At 33.7% G+C, this 21077-nt stretch overlaps 4 protein-coding genes across 4 annotated transcripts; 1 reads left to right on the top strand and 3 right to left on the bottom strand.

Annotated features, from left to right (window-relative positions):
- Positions 1–933: 933 nt before the first annotated feature.
- LOC129871406 (putative clathrin assembly protein At1g25240) lies at positions 934–2425 on the bottom strand. Its single transcript, XM_055946315.1, has one exon. The coding sequence runs from the start codon at positions 2234–2236 to the stop codon at positions 1067–1069; it is 1170 nt and encodes a 389-aa protein (XP_055802290.1). The 5' UTR covers positions 2237–2425; the 3' UTR covers positions 934–1066.
- A 619-nt stretch (positions 2426–3044) lies between these two features.
- On the top strand, positions 3045–5748 carry LOC129904934 (protein OBERON 3-like). The gene is made up of 2 exons (XM_055980347.1): positions 3045–5106; positions 5372–5748. The coding sequence occupies exons 1-2, from the start codon at positions 3183–3185 to the stop codon at positions 5557–5559; spliced, it is 2112 nt and encodes a 703-aa protein (XP_055836322.1). The 5' UTR covers positions 3045–3182; the 3' UTR covers positions 5560–5748.
- A 4473-nt stretch (positions 5749–10221) lies between these two features.
- Positions 10222–12655, bottom strand: LOC129870502 (protein BASIC PENTACYSTEINE2-like). The gene is made up of 2 exons (XM_055945314.1): positions 12506–12655; positions 10222–11421 (listed from the first exon to the last, which is right to left on the bottom strand). Exon 2 carries the CDS (start codon positions 11412–11414, stop codon positions 10566–10568), a length of 849 nt encoding a protein of 282 aa, XP_055801289.1. The 5' UTR covers positions 11415–11421; positions 12506–12655; the 3' UTR covers positions 10222–10565.
- A 4430-nt stretch (positions 12656–17085) lies between these two features.
- On the bottom strand, positions 17086–20710 carry LOC129871720 (G-type lectin S-receptor-like serine/threonine-protein kinase At1g11330). The gene is made up of 8 exons (XM_055946693.1): positions 20638–20710; positions 19544–20543; positions 19273–19377; positions 19034–19188; positions 18759–18969; positions 18224–18461; positions 17952–18102; positions 17086–17447 (listed from the first exon to the last, which is right to left on the bottom strand). The coding sequence occupies exons 2-8, from the start codon at positions 20514–20516 to the stop codon at positions 17139–17141; spliced, it is 2142 nt and encodes a 713-aa protein (XP_055802668.1). The 5' UTR covers positions 20517–20543; positions 20638–20710; the 3' UTR covers positions 17086–17138.
- Between the last annotated feature and the right edge of the window lie 367 nt (positions 20711–21077).

The raw sequence follows: 21077 nt of genomic DNA on the forward strand, positions 1-21077 counted from the left end.
GTAAAGAGGAGATCCACAAATGCCCAAGTGAGGAGGTAAGAGAGGTTGACTATTGTAGGTGTAAGGAGGGGCAGAGGTAGGCTAAATAAGTATTGGGGAGAAGTAATTAGATAAGACATGACACACCTGCAACTTTTTAAAAAAAAATCAAATACATCGTCTTTATTGATCATTTATGTGCAAAAAGTTACATATTTGAATTTGGTATACCAAACTTTGTACATGACCATCGAGATGAGACCAGTCTAGCCTACCCAATCATTTTATACAAAACTTAAGGAGGTTCGTAAACTATTTGAGCATGTTTGGTATATTTGGCTCTAAAAGATGGTAAATTCCATCTATCCATATTAATCAGCCCCCTAACGTGTTTTGGAAGCTCAGCAAAAGAGTTGAACACCTGGGTTCCTACAATACTGTGACACACCTGCAGCTTAACGAGGACATGACTCTAAATAGAAGGATGCGGAGGTCGAAAATTAGGGTAAAATATTAGTAGGTAGTCAAAAGTTGTTTCTATTTTTGATATTATTATTACTATTTTTACTTCCTTAGTCTTCGATTAATTATTACATGTTATTTCCTTCACTCCAACCTTCTGAGATTTCGTAATTAACACAACGAGTGTTTTCTAAGAAGAGCTTATTCCATCGAGGTAAACAAACCACACATTATATACTAAATTATGATTCAACTATTTTTAGTGTTGATATGTAAATTGCATACCCTAAAGCATTTGTCAATATTCAAAGCAGTCACCTTGAATGAGTGCGTAATAGCTCATACCATGTTCAAATTACTAGCCCCAACGCTATGGAACAAAGGATAATATCACGAACACCGGCTTAGGTGGAAGACGAAGAAGGCATGACAAACACATTTATGACATAACATAACAATATTTCCTTTGAAAAATTCTATCTACATAAGTTTATATCATATAAATGATCCATATTGGAGTAAGAAAAAATGCCTCTTTTCTCTCTTGTTTGATAATATAAAGCTTTTGTTCCACATTATATTTGATGTTCATCCATGAAAACCAAGAATGTTGGAGTGATCATTGCTACGTAAAGCTAATTAAATCCGGCAATTCTTGAGGTTTAATAGGTACATTATTAGTCGAGCTAGTAGGTTCCAAATAATCTGCAAAAGGATTTATTCTTGGTGTAAATTTTACTATAGCAGCAACATGTTCTTCATCAAAAGTCTCCCAACGATCAGTAATTATCGTCTTCAATTTGCTTTCAGAGTCCTTTTTTTCGTAAATAACAATAGCTTGATCGATTTCATCAATCTTTTTGGATTTATTTGATACCCCATTGATGATTTCTTCAAGTTGTTTGATTTCTTCATTTGAGATTTGGTCCACTATTGGACATATTTTAGCATTTCTCACCCCGATATCTTTATTAAACTCGAAATATAGAGACAATTCTTCACCTTGTATATTTGCCTTTTTCATAATTTTAAGAGCCATTATGGCTTCAGCTTTCCCAACTGAATTAATCCTCGATAATACTCGAGCAATCCCAAGGCGTATCCTGCTGTAAACGTCGAAAATCTCTGTCATAACACAATCCATAGCTTCAAGAACAAGAGGGACAATAGAAGAATTCGATAATGGCCTAATGTCAAGCAACATATCTAGCAATGTCTGCAATTTTTCGACCAAAACAAGATCTTGAACCATGGAATAATTCTCTTTTTCTTCATTTTCAAGATTTTGCACCACCATCATATTCTTGTTCAATTTCACCATGCTTCTTTTTTCCTCCAATTCCATGAATAGAAAGTAGGATTTTTTATCAAGAAACGTGAAATAAGTACGAATGAACGCGTTAATCCCCTGCATTTCTCTGTTTCTTGAATGTCCATCTTCGAAATTGGAGAGATCAAATGTCAATCTCCCAATTCTTTGAACACAAGGGAGCCTAGTGCTATAAAGACCATGCATTAATATCAAAACCTTAATTGCAACAACCCAACTCTTTGTTTTCTCCGTTCGATTGGATATAGCCCAAATGAGAGGCTTGAGATTAGTCGATGACAAACGTAGCCATCTAAATACGCGATCAACATTCTTCATGTTCATGGAGAATTCATCGTGGCTCGTAGCTTTTATCACAGCAGCCTCGATGTCTGGATTCCGGAGAGCTGTACGTCTAGATAAGCTAGCAATCCATATGCTATTATGATCTTTAAGCAATCCGGAAACCTTTCTCCATACCCTCATTGCTAGTTTGATATTTCTTGCTCTGTTTCCCCCCCCTTCTTTCTGTTGATCTTCTTTTTCTTGTTGGAACACTTTTTTGTGGTGATATTTTCTTTTTTGTATTTTTTATACATTTTTATTTTAATTATTTATCTTTTCGACGACTCAAAATGTAACTTTTATTGACTTAAAGGTTTAATACACAATAAATTATCGTTCTATGTTAGGTTTGATTTCTCCTCTACTTTGTAAAAACACACGTAATAAACGCTTTTAACTGTTGATCACATATTCATGAGATATTTGATTTAATTGATATAACTAAAGTCGCATCAAAAACGCTTATAAAGAGCATACATAGAAAAATTTTAATTTATAAACGACTAAAATTTAGAATAGAAAATAGAGATAAAAAATCGGAATTACAAAACCATGCAAGTATTAGGTGTCAATTTGTAATTAACCTTAACATAATTTTATTATCCAAGAAAAAATCCAAATCAATTAGATACAATTAATTTTATTTATTTTTCCTTCAATTTTCTCAATTATTATTATTATAAAATATTCTTTGACTATAAACTGAACTACTGATGTTATACATAAATTAAATCCATATTTTCCTATTTTTGCTAAACAAGTGAAACATTTGACTAATTTTGCTCCTCCTTAATCACAGGAAGCTAATTTGAGGGATATGTTTAAGCAGTAAATAGTTTTACATATCGGATGTTTATATCAAATCAATAAAAAATTATCTAAGATATTCATACATGTTGTTTACAATCCTTGACTAGACTAACGTATTTTGAATCCCAAGAAACTCCAGCTCGAAATTTCTCTCAAGGTGCTGTTCAATATCTAAGCTTTTTTTTAAGTCCCTCTTTGACTTTCCACTTGTTCATTAAAAAATCAAAAGTGACTGTATGAACAATTCAACAGAAAATAATAGTAGTGGATAACATTGATGAGAATAGATTTGGGAAGTTTCAAGAAAAGGGTGTTCATTTTTCTTGAAGAATCAGCATCCCAAATGAAAATGGGGTGTAATAAGGGAAAGGAAATAGTTGTTTTTGAGGATCAAAATGAGGAAAACAATAAATGGGTAGAGAGGGATTTTCTTCAGTTAAATGTGTATAGAGGGGATTCCTCTGAAAGGGTAGCTGAGAATGAGGAAATTCAGGCAGAAAATAGAGGAAAGAAGTCTAAAGCTGGAATCTTGGATTTTTCCTCTAAAAGGGTAGTTGAGAATGAAGAAATCCAAGCAGAAATTACAGAAGAGAAACCAAAAGATGGAATGTTGGATCTTTCCTCTAAAGGAGTTCTTGAGAATGAGGAAATTTTGGCGGAAATTACAGAAGAGAAGCCAAAAGCTGGAATCTTGGATCTTTTACCTAAAAGGGTAGCTGAGAATGAGGAAGCTCAGGCAGAAAATAGAGGAAAGAAGCCAAAAGCTGGAATCTTGAATCTTTCCTCTAAAAGGGTAGCTGAGAATGAGGAAGTTCAGGCAGAAACTAGAGGAAAGAAGCCAAAATCTGGAATCTTGGATCTTTCCTCTAAAGGAGTTCTTGAGAATGAGGAAATATTGGCAGAAATTACAGAAGAGAAGCCAAAAGCTGGAATCTTTGATCTTTCTTTGGCTGTGCCTAGCACTAGTAGGAGTCTACAATCACTGGAACCATCAAATAACAACACAAGGATTGGGTATTTCAGGAATGGCTCCATGTCGTCGTGTTATTCCCATCCCTTCTCCCACAACCTTAGCTACTCACTTACACTGAATTCCGAAGATGATAGTGATTATTCCGGGGAGGGAATGAATTGGTCGGTTTTTAGCCAGTTTAGGCCAGTTGAAGCAGGAGATTGTACATTGCCAGGTCATCCTGATGGAAGTAGTTTAGCTCTAAGTTTTAAAAAGGTCAATAAGGAAATATGTGATACTGATATTGATAGGATTAGTAGCTCGGATAGTAATTCGTTTTTTCTATTCGAGTTGCCTGCTAGACCAGTAATTGATGGTCAATCAGGTGATTCGAGAGGAAGAAGAGCACTTCAACATTCTGTGCCTGAGAGAATCCTTGGAGAAATAGTTTCAGAGTCTATTCCTCTTATGGCTCAGATTGTGCAAGAGCTTCCTGATGCAACAGTTGAATCGACAAAGAAATACTTGAGAAGCCTAATTGCGATTCCTGAGAAGAAAGATTTGTTGGTCAGCCTTCAGAACAGGCTTAATGGGAGATCTGATCTTACCATTGAGACTCTTTCAAAGTGTAATAAGACTCAACTAGAAATTTTCGTTGCCATAAAAATGGAACTTGGAACCTTCTTATCTTCCGAAAACCACCTTCAAGCCACTGAATTGATTGAGATTTTTTCTCTTGAAAGGTGTCGAAACATTTACTGCAAGAGACTATTACCTGTTGATAATTGTAAGTGCAAAATTTGTTCGAAAAACAAGGGATTCTGCAATGTATGTATGTGTCAAGTATGTTTGAACTTAGATTACGCCAATGGTACTTGCAGTTGGGTAGGTTGTGATCTATGCGTGCACTGGTGTCATGTTGTCTGTGCTATACAGAGAAATCTTATAAAACCAGGTCCAAGTATCAACGGTCCATCTGGATCAACCGAGATGCAATTTCACTGTCTTGGTTGTGGCCATTCTAGTGAAATGTTTAGGTTTACCAAAGAAATGTATAGATGTTGTGCAAAGGACTGGGATCAAGAAATCTTAATTAAAGAGCTTGACTATGTTCAAAAGATTTTCCATGGGAGCGATGATTTTAAAGGTAAGGAGTTGCATGCTATAACTTATGGATTGCGCAACAAGCTAGAGAAAAAGATGATTTCTCCTTCAGACGCCTGCAATTTCATCTTTCAGTTTTTTAAATGTGAGTATCAAACCAAACCTTGCACTTTCTAATTTCAACTGTTAGATTTAGTGTTATGTGTCATTTAGCACGAGATTTTGAGTCTCGTGTGTCTACCATTTTACCACTAAGGCATCTTGAAAGTGAATCGTATTCCATGAATATGATATCTATCTATATGACAAAGGTATATTTATCAGTCATGTCATATAGGCTCGAATTGGACATATGTGCCCTATTTCATTGTGGTACATTGGAACTAATTTTGGTTTTCTGTTATTAGCAGACACGGATGGTTTGTCACATTTTCTTTCATCAAGTTTTCCCGCGTCCATTCCTCTTGCTGTTAAATCTTCCTTCTACATCATGAGCTCTTCAAGTAGAAGAAAATGTATGGTTACTGTTGATCAAAGTGATGTCAAGGATTCTGAAAAAATGATTGAGGATGAATGTTCAGCCATCAAAGAAATATGAGCTTTCCAAGTGAAAGAAAAAATATGATAGTTTGCAAAGCATTCTGAGGATCAAGAAGCAGATATCAGTATCACAAACCTTAGAGGTAGATAACATGAGCATATGAAATTACTTTTTTAAGATATGGACATGACAATCCATCTGTCTCAATTTGTATGACACCTAACGTTTCAAAATGCTTGGTGTCGCTTATTTCTCGACTACATGTTAAATATTCATGTTCAAATATCATGATCCATAAGTATAATATGTCTTTTGCAAATGGAATTAAGGAAACTATAACCATCTATTGAGAAAGCAACAAGAAATGGTATTCGTATAGTAGTGAATCAAGGTATACAAAGAATACAAGTCACGGAACGTATCATGAAAGACTTTCCATTTTTGTACTCTACTGTTAAGTTAAGAAAGCCAAGTCAAATTACGAGGCGAGATCAATATTAACGGTCAATGAAGTGGGTGCAAACTTTGGAAATCGTGTTCAAATTTTAATTGAGACACGATTTGTGACATATACCTAAGATTTGTGAGCAGAACTACCCTATATCATATATCATCATCTATATCATATTAAAAGAATGAAGATCCTTACGAATGTTGTTTGAACTTTTTGTCATTCATTAAAAAGCTTCGCTTTAGACAAAATCGTCTTTTCACCATTTTCTTTTCCGAGTCAAGGTATGATTGTCTAAATTAAATTTGGTATACAACCCATATTTTTATGTAATTTTTGTATCATTTTGCATTGTCGTCATGTTATTGTTCTTGTAAGTGCTACTTAATTGATAAAACTTCGATTAATATATGATGAGTTTGATAATATTTGAATAATTTATGTAATATGCTCAGATATTCATATTGTCAATTGTCTAAATACAAGTTAATTCCCTAATTTAAATAAAGATCGTTAAAAGATTATTACTTTGAATGAAAGATTTTGATTATTTTACTTTATCGTCTATCTAACATAGTGTTGCGAACACATACTTATATTGTTTATTTCATCCTTTTTGTTTCATTTTTTATTCTTCTACGATTTGTACGATGTAAGATTAACAATTTAATTTTCTAATAAAAATGAGAGTTCCAGTTACATTTGTGCGACACTAAGCCTAATAATTTTCTTAAACATGAGCATTCTATATTGATGGTAGTTTTCCAAAATGTTAAAACTCAAATGGTTGGTGTGATGACAATTTTGCTTTTGGACATTTTGATTGTTTCTTTATGCATTCCTTCAACCCTTCATTATTACTACTAAAAACTACTACTTAAATTAAAATCATGTAAAGAATATTATGAGAATGGAGTAATTAAGCTTCACTTTATTTAGATTTTAGTAATATAAATCAGCAAAGATTATTCTATGTACTACTTGAGGTATATTGTTCTCGAGTAACATTATAGCATCTTTTGCAATTGTTTTATAATGTTGCAAAATATATTTTCACATGGAAATTTTAGAACTTAAGAAATTAGCTTTTGAAACAAGTTCTATGAATTACCATTTTGCTTGCTAAACTTTCTAAGATTTTGAATGGCGTGACAGGGAGAAAATAAAAAAAATGGTTCACTATGTTTAGGAGTAAATTCAAGTAGTCTCTAAATATACTTCTGAGTAATTTTGGTTATTTAAATTTATCAAAAGTGAATACTTTTATGTTTTATCAAATATTTAATAAATATTTTTGAAGATTTATTTATTTATTTTGGAAAAAAAACTCACATTTGAAGATTTATTTATTTATTTTTGTCTGTTTTTAGATTTGGTGCAAACTTTTTGAGGTGTAACTTCTATTATTTCTGATTGATATTTGATATCCAGTAAAGTTCTTTTGTATTGTACAACGCAAAGAGGTTGTTTCCAATATACCCTCAACTTCTTTTGTATTGTAGTTTTCTAAGATATGATGCAAGGCTAACATGATAGTGAATGCCTAGAGTCGGAAGATCATGAGTTGGCCTAAAAATTTTGGATCCGCCACAAGTCTGGAGCCAACGTTTGAATCAACCACAACTAACTGGGATAATAGACTGATTCCTCTCTCTCTCCACTTAATTATCAAACTTAGTTCAAACTTAGTTCGCATGGAGTGGGGCTCAAACCTATAACCTAATCACAAGTCCCTCGACCTTTGCCAGTTAAACTAAGCATTGGAGCCAAATCCAATAGCAAGTCTCTAACTATCTATTTGACTGCTTTACTACTAATGAATAGGATTGTTTGCAATGAAGATGCATAGGGCAAGAAGTCCTTAGTAAAAAGATTGCTCTTTGCATCTTCTTCCCCAACCCCTCATCACTTCTTTTAAACGGAATATCTGAATTGACTTGCATGCACCTTGACTTATTCCACAAAATACCTCCCATTAGGTACCCGAGTGCATCCACCATGACTAGAACCGATGGGAAAAAATAACATAATTCTAACCATGCATATCTTTATACTTAATGATATTATGAAATGAAATCTTTGAAGATAATAGAGAAAGCACATGAAAACAAGAAAACATAAGCCAATGCATGAAAAGGATGAGACATACACTCATACTGCACATTCATGAAAAGCAAGTCTTCCAAATCACAACTTAATTTCTTGCAAGAAGCTAAGCATCCTGACTTGATTTCATATTTGGGAAGTTGGTGATTAGCAAAAATCAGCTCTTCCAATAAAGAAACTTTTTATCATACATTAACTTAAAAAGAGATGAGTAATAATATTGAAGTTGTAAAATCTGGATTCATCACTATTACCAAAAAATGTGACCTCTTTGGTAAAAATTACTGCTTTAACTTTCATGTGAGTTAGAAGCTTTACAGTATGATAAGGAAAGAACATTACTATTGTCACACACAACCTGATAAGAGGCACATTATAAGACAACAAAATAGTTACCCTCACGGCGTAACATTTACGCATTTCAGACTATCAAAATGCAAAACCAAGAACATCTACAATAAGAATAACAACGGCCCAGTGAAATCCCACAACGTGGGGTCTGGAGAGGGTAAAGTGTACGCAGACCTTACTCCTACCAGGGTAGGACGACTGTTTCCGAGAGACCCTCGGCTCAAACATCTACAATAAGAATATAAACACAAAAAGAACAACTTTAGACCATGCGTAGAGCTCTAATTTGACATTCTAGCCACACATAGTGAATCTTATCTCCAAACAACCCCACCTAACCTACTCCTCCAAAGTCCAACCTGAACAAGAAGCCAAAGGGGGAAAGAAAATCCTATGGCATTTCAACATCTTCTTTAAACTTATGGACAAGAATTCTAAAGTAAACATCAAGACTACAGACAAAAAAAATTCTTTAATTGTCTGTTACTCAGCATATACTAATCATCCATTGACCTATAACCAAAATGCAGCAACACCATCTATCTCCTGGGGATTGGACTAGTCTGATCCAAGACATAACAAGTAATACAGACTAACGCAAATAACAAGGCACTGTTGGATTTCTCAAAAGTTATATCCTTCAAAATACTCCAATTCAGCAACTTATCATCTCATGCAACTCTGTCCTGACTCCCGCCCACAACCCCTTCTTCCTCTCGCAAGGTACAACCACACAAAAAATAGCGGATGTTACAAGCACAACAGACAAGAATACAAGACAGCTCCAAGACCAACAGTTCAATATTTTACTATGAAATGAAAACAATGCAAACCAGCACTACACTCTTCTATTTGCATAATTTGATAATAGAATAGATTTGGAAACTACCTCCAAGAAATCAGCAACAGTAGCTTAAGAGGTTAGTTCTGAACAATAACATCAATATGTCATGAAAAATTCATACACATCTGCACTAGAAGCTATTTTGCTTGTTGCATCACTTCGGTACTCAATATTGTTTAAGTTGGTGATAATGATTATGCATAATATTTTCCATGTTGACTTGCCAGCATGCACACAATTTAACATAAGAATTTTGCACCGAAATGAGATTTCACATGAAAACAAGAAAGCATATGCAACATAGATGAAATTCAAGCTATAAAAGTAATCAAGCCTACCTACAAGCAGAGACAAGTATATTAATAAACTTCAAAAAGAAGGATGAAGCTTACTTGCGCGTTCATGATGATAAAGAAGTCTTCCCAGTCACATGTATTTTTTTTTCAAGAAGCCATTGGGCCTAAACTTGAATCCACGTTCGGAAAGTTAGTGACTGGACAAGTTCAGCCTCACCCCAAATTAAGAAACTTTACATTATCACTGACTTAAATAATGATTTGATATGGTGTAATCAGGACCAACCCATACTTACAAGTGAATGCAAATTACAATCTTAAGATTGCTATATTTGCACAATAGTTAGCCGCCACCGACATCTACACAAAGTCATACAGTCGAAGCACATGCCAATCTTAAGATTGCTTGTACTCACAATAGTTATCAGCCACGAGCCATGTAACTGTATGTAAGAAAAGGAGTCGGGTAATGCAAAGTCTCCCCGAGTAGAAGTTCCTTACTAAGGTGATAACAACAGATTTGTCAAGCTAAGACAAGTCATCTAAAAACCGATCTCAAGCAGAAAGTTGCAAATGCATTAGAAGACATTCATCTGAACAAAAGCATCACTCATGACAAAAAAGCTATAGAGGATTAAAGGAGCAAAGAAAATCAAACAGAGTGGATGGTCTTAAGAAGAGTTTTTTTTTTCCCTTTTTGGATAAGTAGGTATTCGAAAGAGATAACTGACAGGAGTAAAATTAAATGGATGAACATGCTCATCTTAAAAAACATCCGATCAAGAAAAGAAATTTTCAACATCCTAATGTTGGCAGGCAGAACAGAGTGCCAGCCACCAAGGCAACAAAATGAAAAATTAAACAACTGCTGCTGGGAATTAAAATATTGAAGTCTAAACATATATTGTCACGGACTACAAAAAGGTACCAAGTAAACCTCTGCAAAGGCCCCAGGGATATACAAGTAAACAAACAAAACGCATTGGCGGTCTGTAATGGTACCCTCTATGTAAGTCTACCTGATTGTCACAAACTTGTTGGTACCATGCTTCGCCCAGTGAGTCCTCAGATCAATTGGATTAGCAAAATTGTATCCTTCCGCAGCAAGTTTCTCCAAAACCTTCTTGAATGCACCCTGGCTCATTTTTCTTCCAGCAATCCTTGCTCCACGTCTTTTAGTACTCATTGGAAGTGGATACATTGATATACTAGTGGTGCAACAAGCTGACTGCCAGCCACCACATCCCCATCGATAGCATTGCTGAGGAGCACCAGTGCAGGAACAAACTGGTATAGGAATGACAGAAATGTCCATATCAATTCCATTTATTACAATGTCCATGCTCTTCTTTGCTGGTTTTGCTCGTTGAACAGAGGGGTTGCCATTTTCCTTAGGTGCAGATGAGGCTTTCTTTGACTTCTTCGCTTTGGGAGCTTTAGGAGTGGCACCACCAGTCTTTCTCTTTGAAGGACCACTTTCTTTCTTAACACTTGGTTCCTCTGCATTCACCCTCACATCCTTAGTTGTATCAGGTTGTTGTACCATTTGCATGGAATTACTTGCAGAAGCATCAGGGAGAACTGAAGTATAAGCATTCCCCGGAAACATATGAAGAAATTTGTCTCTGTGATTTATCCAACTGTCCCTTACATAATCAATGTGAGATAAAGGAGCTTCTGGAATGATAGAATCCCGAGAATGGAACACCCCATTAGCACCAAGCATAATTGGGTTCTCACGCCTAGTAAGGTAAGGTTTCGTATCTCGATCAACCACCGATGACATCAGCTGAAGACCTAGATGCCCTTTAAGGGAAGGTTCATAATAACCCCAGTTCCTCATGTTCAATCCGTCGTCATCCATCAATAAACTACAGATGAATGCAAACATCACCACTTAACATTAACTTTATTGCCACAATTAGAAATGACCAACAAAAATGCATCAAATTCCTAATCTCCATATACTTCAAAGACCCAGATTAGGAATATATCTAACATAACAAAACCATCAAGATTTGAAATGGAATAGGAAATAACAAACACAAGTCAACCAAGCATAATATGAGCAGATCCAGAAACCCAACGCTAAATGACAGTAGCAAATCAATCAAATCTACCCACACCCATGGCCAACATTCCAATTCAGATGCAAATTCATCAACCTTACAATAGCAATAAAATGTATAACTGGAAAATTTAACAAATCACCATAATCCCAACTCAAATATTTGAACCCAAAACAAATTGGGCACCCAAAACTCCTCAAATTCAACATTGCAGCCACTATAAATGAAAACCCACAAATAAAGTTGGAATCTTTTGGAGTTTCCAGATCAAATTTTTGATAACCCCAACACAAATATTTGAACCCACAACAAAATTGGGCACCCAAAACTCATCAAATTCAACACTGCACCCACTAGAAACAAAAATCCACAAATAAAATTACAATCTTTTGAGTTTCCAGATCAAATTTTTGATAACCCCAACAAAAGATTTTGAATCCACAAACAAAATGATCACCCAAAACTCATCAAATTCAACATTTCAGCCACCAGAAACAAAAACCCACAAACAAAATTAGAATCTTTTGGGTTTCCAGATCAGTTATGAAGCAATTAAATACAATCTTGATAAATCAAAAAATCCCCAACACAAAAATCTACTCAAAATCAACATGGATGAAATCCCACAAATAAAAATAGAATCTTTATGGTCTCCAACACAGATCTGACAGAAATAAGATGCACAAAAACAGATCCAAGATTAAGCTACCAAAAATTATCAAAATGAAATTGATAACTTGACATGCAAATATTTTTTTTCAAAAAAAAATCAAATAAGGAAAGAGATAAGAGGTATAAAGAAAAAAGTCCATTTTTTTTTAAAGAAAGAGATATAGAGAGAGAGAAAGAGAAAGGCAGGGAGAACAAGAGAGAGAAAAAAACTTACTTGTTGGTAAACAAATCTTAGGGTTTTTTTTTGCCTTCAGGAGAGAGACAGAGGGGAGAGGAGAGAGAGAACCGAAGGAGAGAGAAAGGAAGAGAGAGAAAGGGAGAGAGATGACAGAAACCCCTTTAATTTAAGAAAGAGAGAAGAGAGAGACCATTTTATGATTTTTTTTTTCAACTTCCAAATTCCAATGAAAGCATTATAATAAATTAATATAAATACAACTTAATAAAAAACAAAAACAGCCAAATATTATCTTTACGTTTACTACTTTGATACCTTGAAGCATAATAAACTTAGAACCAGAAATAAATATTTATTTAACTTCATCCGTTCATTTTTAATTTTCATAAAAAAGATTAAGATTAGACGAAATAAATTTTGACTTACAGTTTAAGATGTATTTTTTCATCATATTCATAAGAAAAAAATAATTTGTAATACCTTTTATATAATTTTTGAATATCTAAATTTTTATTTTAAAATGTGAAATTAATGTAATCTAATTTAGTTTTGAAAATTAGTCAAATTGACACTCGAAAAATGTAACATGACAACTAAAAAAGAACGAAAGGAGTAATTCCTGATTAAAAGTTTTTGAATTTTGAACTCTGTTCGGATGATTATTATTGTATAGTTTTCTAATATATCGTGTTGTATTATATTATATTATTTTAATAAATACAATATTTGAATAGATTGTATCACTGTATTACACAATGTCACACATCTTTGACTGATAAACCTACAAGAAAAGTAGGTTACGGAATATACCTACTATAAAAAGGTAGGTAAAAAAATAAAATAAGATTACTACTCCTCCGTCAAAATTTATGTGGCACTTTTCGAATTTTGAGATTCACCATAGTAATTGTAGTTCTATGGTGTTTCTGCATTGTATTGCTGATTATAGGTGTGGGTCATTGTACTTTGATTATCTTATTTATTTATAGTAGTTAACGTCTCTTTCTTTCTGTACTATTCTATCATAACTTTCTCACTTCTGCTATTTCTTGTTTTCATCTTGTTTTCGATATGCTTGTCCCTATCTGACCTTTTATCTTGTTTTCCTCTTTTGAGCCGAGGGTCTTTCGGAAACAGTCTCCCTACTTTTCAAGGTGGGGGTTAGGTCTGCGTACACTCTACCCTCTCCAGAGCCACATGGTGGGACTATACTAGGTTTGTTGTTGTTGTTGTTGTTGTTGTTTTCGAATTTTGAGATTCAAACAAGTTTTGATTGTAATTTTTTCATATATTTTTTAAATATTTTGAATTGTCAATTATTGTGACTTATAGTACTTTTTACGTAGCTTACAAATATATAAATTTCATTATAAAAAATTTAAAGATTCCATGCGTAAATTCCCTGTCAAACTTAAAATGTTTGAATTTCGAAAAATGAAAAGTGTTACATAAATTAGGATAGAGGGAGTAAATAATAAGTAAAGACAATTTTTTTTAAAAAAAACTATTTAGGTAACAACATGATCACAATTGTTAGATAAAATAAAAAAAATTATTGTTATCTAACAATGAATTTAAGTGATACGATACAGAAATGAAATTCCACAAATAAAAATAGAATTTTTATAGTCTCCAACACAGATATGACAGATATAAGATATACAAAAACAGATCTAAGATCAAGCTAACAAAAATTATCAAAATGAAATTGGCAAATTGGCATGCAAAAACAGTATATATTTCTTTTCAAAAAAAATAATCAAATGAGGAAAAAGATAGAGATATAAAGAAAAAAAGGGATAATATCATAATTATTTTTTTCAAGTCTATAGGGAGAAATTTCTGAATCTCTATGACTACTAATTAAAAAGAAAAGGGGCAGCCCGGTGCACTAAAGTTTCCGCTATGCGCAGGGTTCGGGAAAGGGCCCGACCACAAGGGTCTATTGTACGCAGCCTTACCTTGCATTTCTGACAGAGGCTGTTTCCAGGCTTGAACCCGTGACCTCCTGGTCACATGGCAGCTAATTAAGAAAAGGCGAATTATATAGATTGCTCTTTGAACTTGACAATGTTTTTCACTTAATTATTTTATTTAAGATTTACATCTAGTAGATATTTCTCACTCATTTAATATATACTTTATTAAACAAATTAAAGATACACTAATATGACAAAAATGTACTACTCACTTCTCGTAGGTACGTGAGAAAATCCAAAATCATCTTTTCTTTATAAAAAAAAAAATATATTTTGAAAAATAATCATATCATCACGTCCCCTTTGGCATAATATGTTGTTGTTGTTATTATAGTTGTTATTATTGTATCATATCGTCACATCGATAGAAAAAGAGAAGGTGCATTAGCAAAAAAAATAATTGTGTTTTAAATTTTTACTTAAGTCGTTTTTTTTTTAGGTTTTCAACCTATCAAATTTATTTTTGGGTGATCGTGCCCAATTTTTATTTTTGCTGGTCAAGATTAACATGCATTTTATGATGTTATGTCAAGAAGCATTTCAACTTGAAGATTTAGCTCAAAATCTGAAGAGCTTTGAGACATCCAGTTTCATCTCGTGCATCAATGAGCATTTCAATTTGAAGATTTGGCTCAAAATTAAAAGCTTTGCAATTTGAAAATTTAGCTTGAATTTGAGGAGTTTCGTGACATAGCAGTTTCGTCTCATGCATTAAAGATTATTTTAATTTGAGGATTTAGCTCAAATTTAAAAGGCTTTACAACTTGAAGATTTGACTCAAATTTAGAGAATTTTGTAATCTAAAAATTAGCTCCAATTTAAGAAATTCTATAACATAGAATTAAGGCTCATGCATTAAGGATAATTATAACTTGTATTTAAGGTTTATGCGTTAAAAGGAAAATCTTGACTTGCATTTTAGACTCACGTATCAAGAAGCATTTCAGCTTGCAGTTTAAGCTATCTCATATATATATATATATATATATATATCAAGAAGCATTATCACTTATAGTTTAGATTATAATTTACAGTTTAGGCCAATGTAACTTTTGTTTGGCCTCATGCAATAAGGAGCATTGTAACTTGCCAATAAGGCTTTTTGGCATGAAATTTTTTCCTCATTACCTATGATGCTTGTTTGGCATTAATCTCCCATATGGCCTATTTTTAACATAACAAGTGTGGATTCACTTTATTCATAACTTGTTCTTATTATTATTATTATTATTATGTGTGTTTCATAGAAAACTTATCACTCTTCAGTTTGGAAATCCATAAGATTACTTTTTCTAATATTTTATTTTAAATGATTTTTAACCTTTGTGAGTAATGTAACTTGAGTGTAGTTTATGACTTTATACATTTTAGCAAAGTTAAAAAAAAAGGAAAAATTAGGCAAATTGATAAACATTATTAGTGTATTATTTAATATAACTATAGTTTCACATAATTATGAATTGCGGCTATAATTTAATGAAATTTGTTATTATACAAATCTAGAGGCTCATATACAAATCTGAAAGCGAATTTAGGGGCTCATATATTAATCTCTAAAGCAAATTTGTATTTGTATATACAATCTCATTGAAAATTCAATTTGTATAATCCAGCAAGACATACAAACGGAAAAGTCAATTTGTATAATGCAACGAGATATACAAATAGAAATTGACATAACAACTGGAATTATAAGTATAAAATATAATTAAGTAAATTATAGCTAAGGAGTCTAATTATGTTACAAAGCTTTCTTATTTTTGAAAGTTTCTAGAAAAAATTATGTAATGGATGGTTCATATTATAATATTTATTATATTCAGATAAATTAAGATAATCAATTTGGAATGGATAAGATTATTCATTTCCTTGTAAATTATCTTTGCTTTGTTCTTCACAAATTAAAGGAGAAAATATAAAATATAATAATTTTGAAGCCCTTTATCTATCCAATTCAATTCTCTCTCTTGATGAGTTGTCACGCGAGAAAATAACAAAAATATTCTAGCAAACAGTGTTTCGTTTTTGGTTTTTGATTTGGTGTTCGGTATTTATATTGGAAAACAATTAAATCTAAATTCACGTTGAAAAATCTCATATTAGGGGTAAAGCACTTTGTATTAAAAGTAACTCCGTACCCAAGGAGATTCGAACCCGAAAGCTCTTAATTAAAGATAAAAGAATACTTATCACTCCACCACAATTCTTATTGGTACGCAAGCAATTCTTGGACATTGTACTAGTGATAAACAAACTTCACATTTGGAAAAGTTTTGTATGCAAAATGACAATTTAGTAAAGGAAAAAAAATAATTGCATTTTAGCTAATCATTGGATAACAAAGCCAATTTCTTAGGTTTTAATATTGTTTTATTTTCGCAAAAACGTATCCACACCTGGTATTTACAATAAGTTAAGTTAATAGATGTATGACATATGTTTATACCTTAACAACAGTACATTAACATGTTTTCTCACCTCATTAAATTATTTAGTGTAAACACCAGGTGCGATATTTTCTTAATTCTATTTGCAATACAATGTTATTATTACTTCCTTAATTCCATATGCAAACACATACCACACTTATGGATTACGATATTTGATTCAACATGTAATCGAAAAATGAACAACGACATGTACAATGACAATTGTGCATATCTTAAAAGAATAATTTCATAATACTCATGTTATCTACCAGTAAGGTTTGTGATACTTATATTGTTCAAAGTACACCTAGTTTCTTTATTATCATTGCACATTTTGAAGATACTACCATGTCTCTCAGTAAAAGCAGGTTGTAATGGTGCTGGAAGACTTGAAGTTTCACAGGTAAGCATGACAAGAACAGATGAAATACTTGGCCTGTCTTCAGCAAATTCTTGAACACACAGTAAACCAATCTGTATGCATTTTCTGATCTCCAGTTTCGTGCTCGGGTTCAATATGAACGGATCGATAAAAGTTGATAAATCTTCTTCTTTCCATAACTTCCATGCCTGAAAACAGTGAAAAGTTGATCATCAAACTAATGGATACATAAATAACAGTGACAGCAAAAGTAGTTCTACCATCATAAGGTGAAAATATAAGATACATATAGTCTGACCTTTCTACAACAATCATCCTCTATAATAACATTTCATTATAACGGCCAAGTTATCTTTGGAACCAACTTTTCATGTTATGTTATAACGGCCGAGTTATAGCAGTGACAGCAAAAGTAATTCTACCATGCAAAAGTAATTCTACCATCATAAGGTGAAAAAATAAGATGCATAGAGTTGGACCTTTCTACAACAATCATCCTCTATAATAACATTTCATTATAACAGCCAAGTTATCTTTGGAACCGACTTTTCATGTTATGTTATATTATATGTTCTTTATAACAAGCATTTCGCTATAGCAATCAAAAACTATTTGAACAAACGACTATGTTATAGAGAGGTTTGACTGCCTTGTTTTTTTCGTATGAGCATTTTTAGTAAGAGGAGTCTCACATATCCCAAAAGGCTCAAAGAGGATGTCTCGATCCAAGAACTTGTACTTTTTCGGCCACTCAGAATCTCTAAAACTAGAACTCCAAAGCTGAAAACGTCGGATTTCTCAGAGAATCTTCCTTCCATTGCATATTCGGGGGCCATGTATCCACTGTAAAAATGTGAGCATGTTCGTGTAAACATTGTTTAGTTAATAAATATGTATGATATGGTCTTTTTATGAGAGAAAATTATGCAAAGCTACGGTATTATATAGATCAATGATCACTTACTAAGTACCAACTACTCTCCTTGTGTCTGCTTGATCTTGGTCAGATCCAAAAATCCTAGCCATGCCAAAATCTGAAATCTTTGGATTGAAGCTATAGTCGAGTAAAATGTTACTTGGCTTCAGATCTCTATGAATTATCTTCAATCTTGAATCTCTGTGAAGATAAAGGAGTCCTCGACCAACCCCTTCGATTATAGTGGAACGTTTTCTCCAATCCAAAATGCCTCGGCGTCCTTCATCTAGATGTTTGTCAAATATGAATGGAAAATTTAAAGAAGAGGGTCAGAGAGAACTTCTTAATTTTTCTGAAAAATAGTGAGAAGGAATTAACTTTGCTTCAGAAGAAATGTGGAGCAATGTTGCTCAGACTCTCCAAAAATGCAAATGTACTCACGCCGGATCCTCCAAAAATGCAGTACTTTTGGAGGATCTAACACGCATCCACTGACATTATTGAAGAGTCTGAACAACATAGATGTGAAGTAACAAAGAACTGCATATGAGAAGTAAAAAGCTTTTTAAAAGTAAGGACTAACCAAAGAGAAACACATCCAAACTTTTCTTTGGCATATATTCATAAATCAACATCTTCTCCTCTTTATCCACACAACATCCCAGGAGTCTAACAAGGTTTCTATGTTGGACTTTAGAGATCACCAAAACTTCATTCATGAACTCCTCCAGCCCTTGTCCAGAGGCTTTTGAAAGTCTTTTGACCGCTATTTCTTTCCCATCTTCCAATTTTCCCTAGAAGGAATCAGCAATTTCAGCAACTGAAATTTGGAAAGTGATTGAGAGATGAAAATCATACCATGTAAACTGGACCGAAACCGCCCTGACCAAGCTTATTATCCGCATGGAATTGGGATGTTGCATTTGCAAGCGTATTGAGGCTGAAGACTGGTAACTCTTCCATATGAAGTGCACTTCTGTCACGAAGTAAAATTACCTCCTTTCTTTTCACTCCTAATATCAGCAAGGATACAAGTTAAATATAGCCAACAAAGTGCTTCTAAATGTATAATACAAAAACTTTATAGCCTGTTTTACCTCTACGTCTAGCCATCCTTGTACAGCAAAGGAACAGACAAACACAGAGTGTAAGAAAACCAAAGATTACTGGAAGTACAATTTTCTTTATGTCTTCATGATGATCTGCAATGTAGAGCAAACACAAAGGTGAACAAATTATCAGTTCTTTACAGAACTAAGCTACTTAAAGTATATATATGGAATTCAATTAAGTCCATGATATCTCAAATGACTGATTGAGCTACCCTGGGTGGACAATGAGTCTTTTATTCAGCACCACAATACATACCAAGCTCTGAATGTGCCACACGAATATAGAGATCTTTCCCCCAGCTTTGGAACTGCTGAATATCAATCAAGTTTTTACTCCATGACATACAGCCGATACCTGAGTCATATGCATACGCTATGCAGGAACAATTTCCCAAGCATTGGCTTCTACATTGGTTTTCTGTAGTAGATGACCTTTCTGCAAAATCAGGCAATTTCATGAACTCCATCTGTAGAAATCCATCTTTTTTACTTGAATCTCCCGAGTTATTCCTTATTTCACATTGCAAAGCTCTCTTCCTAACACAACCAGTAGTCCAATTCCCCTTTTCCCATTCTTCCCTATGCTTTGGCTCGAAACCTTTCATACAAGAACAGATCGGCGACTCCAAATAATTGCAGCTCCCAAATGGACCACATGTTCCATAAACTTCACAATCATTTTGGGGAGCTGACCATATTATCTTCCAGTTTGTCTCATTCTCATCCCAAAATGATTGAACAAGGTTTCCTTTCCAATCCAAGATGAATTTCGTTAAGAAATTAAAACCAACAGGGCCAGTAACATATGCAGTACCTTCGTGATCATTCACTACACTAAATCCATCAATCGACACAGAATACATATCCTGCACTCCGATGAAGATCTGGCCATTCCATTGACCACTTCGCCAATAGGGACGGCTGCCTTTCCAGATAAACATCTGAGGAATGATTCCAGAGTTCATTCCGAAAGAAAAGTTACCGAAATTAGGATCCCAAGGGCTTCTCCAAGAGTTTACCTCTACCCTCTCCCCTGTCCTTGTGTTTTCACTTATTCTCATTTTAGGGACAATTGAATCAGAAGGATGTTCAAAACTCTGCCATATTGTGCTCCCATTGTTCAGATGATCTACAAGAACAAAGTTCCCAGAATCTTGAAGAAGGGCAACTGAGTTCACCTGAGAGGTTGAAACATTTGATGACCAAAGAATCTCCTCCTCCCCATTCATAACAACGACATTTCCATCACCAGATATCTTCACAACCCCAGAAGAATCTCTTAAAGGTTTGTCCCTATTAGCCACCCAAATGACAAGCGTTTCAGAAAAATTGTACCAAATACCAACATACCTGTTAGTGCTGTTTAGAGGACTGAAAAATCCCATCTTCAAGAAGCCTCCTGGAGACGATAAAATTCTGGGATCTCTCAGAGATTGAGTGCTGGTAATGCTATCTACTTCTGTGCATAATCCTGTATTTAAACAATGAAGAATAACAAGAATTAAAAGAACAACATGTTGCACATTTCTGCTGCTGCTGGTCATCTTTTTGGTTTTCTAAGCCTTCCTATTACCACACTATAAGACTTCTTTTGGATCAACTATCTTTACCAAAGCACAATAAATTGTCATCCACTATCACAAGCTGCCAAATTGTCAAAGTCTACTATAAAAGCATTTTGTCAACCCCAGAGAAATATCAAATAACATGTTAGGCCACACATCTCATTCTCAATCAGAGACTCTCAGGCAAATTGAAAAATTGACTCTTAAAATGGTCAATTCAAAATG

This window comes from Solanum dulcamara, chromosome 10 (genome assembly GCF_947179165.1).
Source record: "Solanum dulcamara chromosome 10, daSolDulc1.2, whole genome shotgun sequence".
Lineage (NCBI taxonomy): Eukaryota > Viridiplantae > Streptophyta > Magnoliopsida > Solanales > Solanaceae > Solanum > Solanum dulcamara.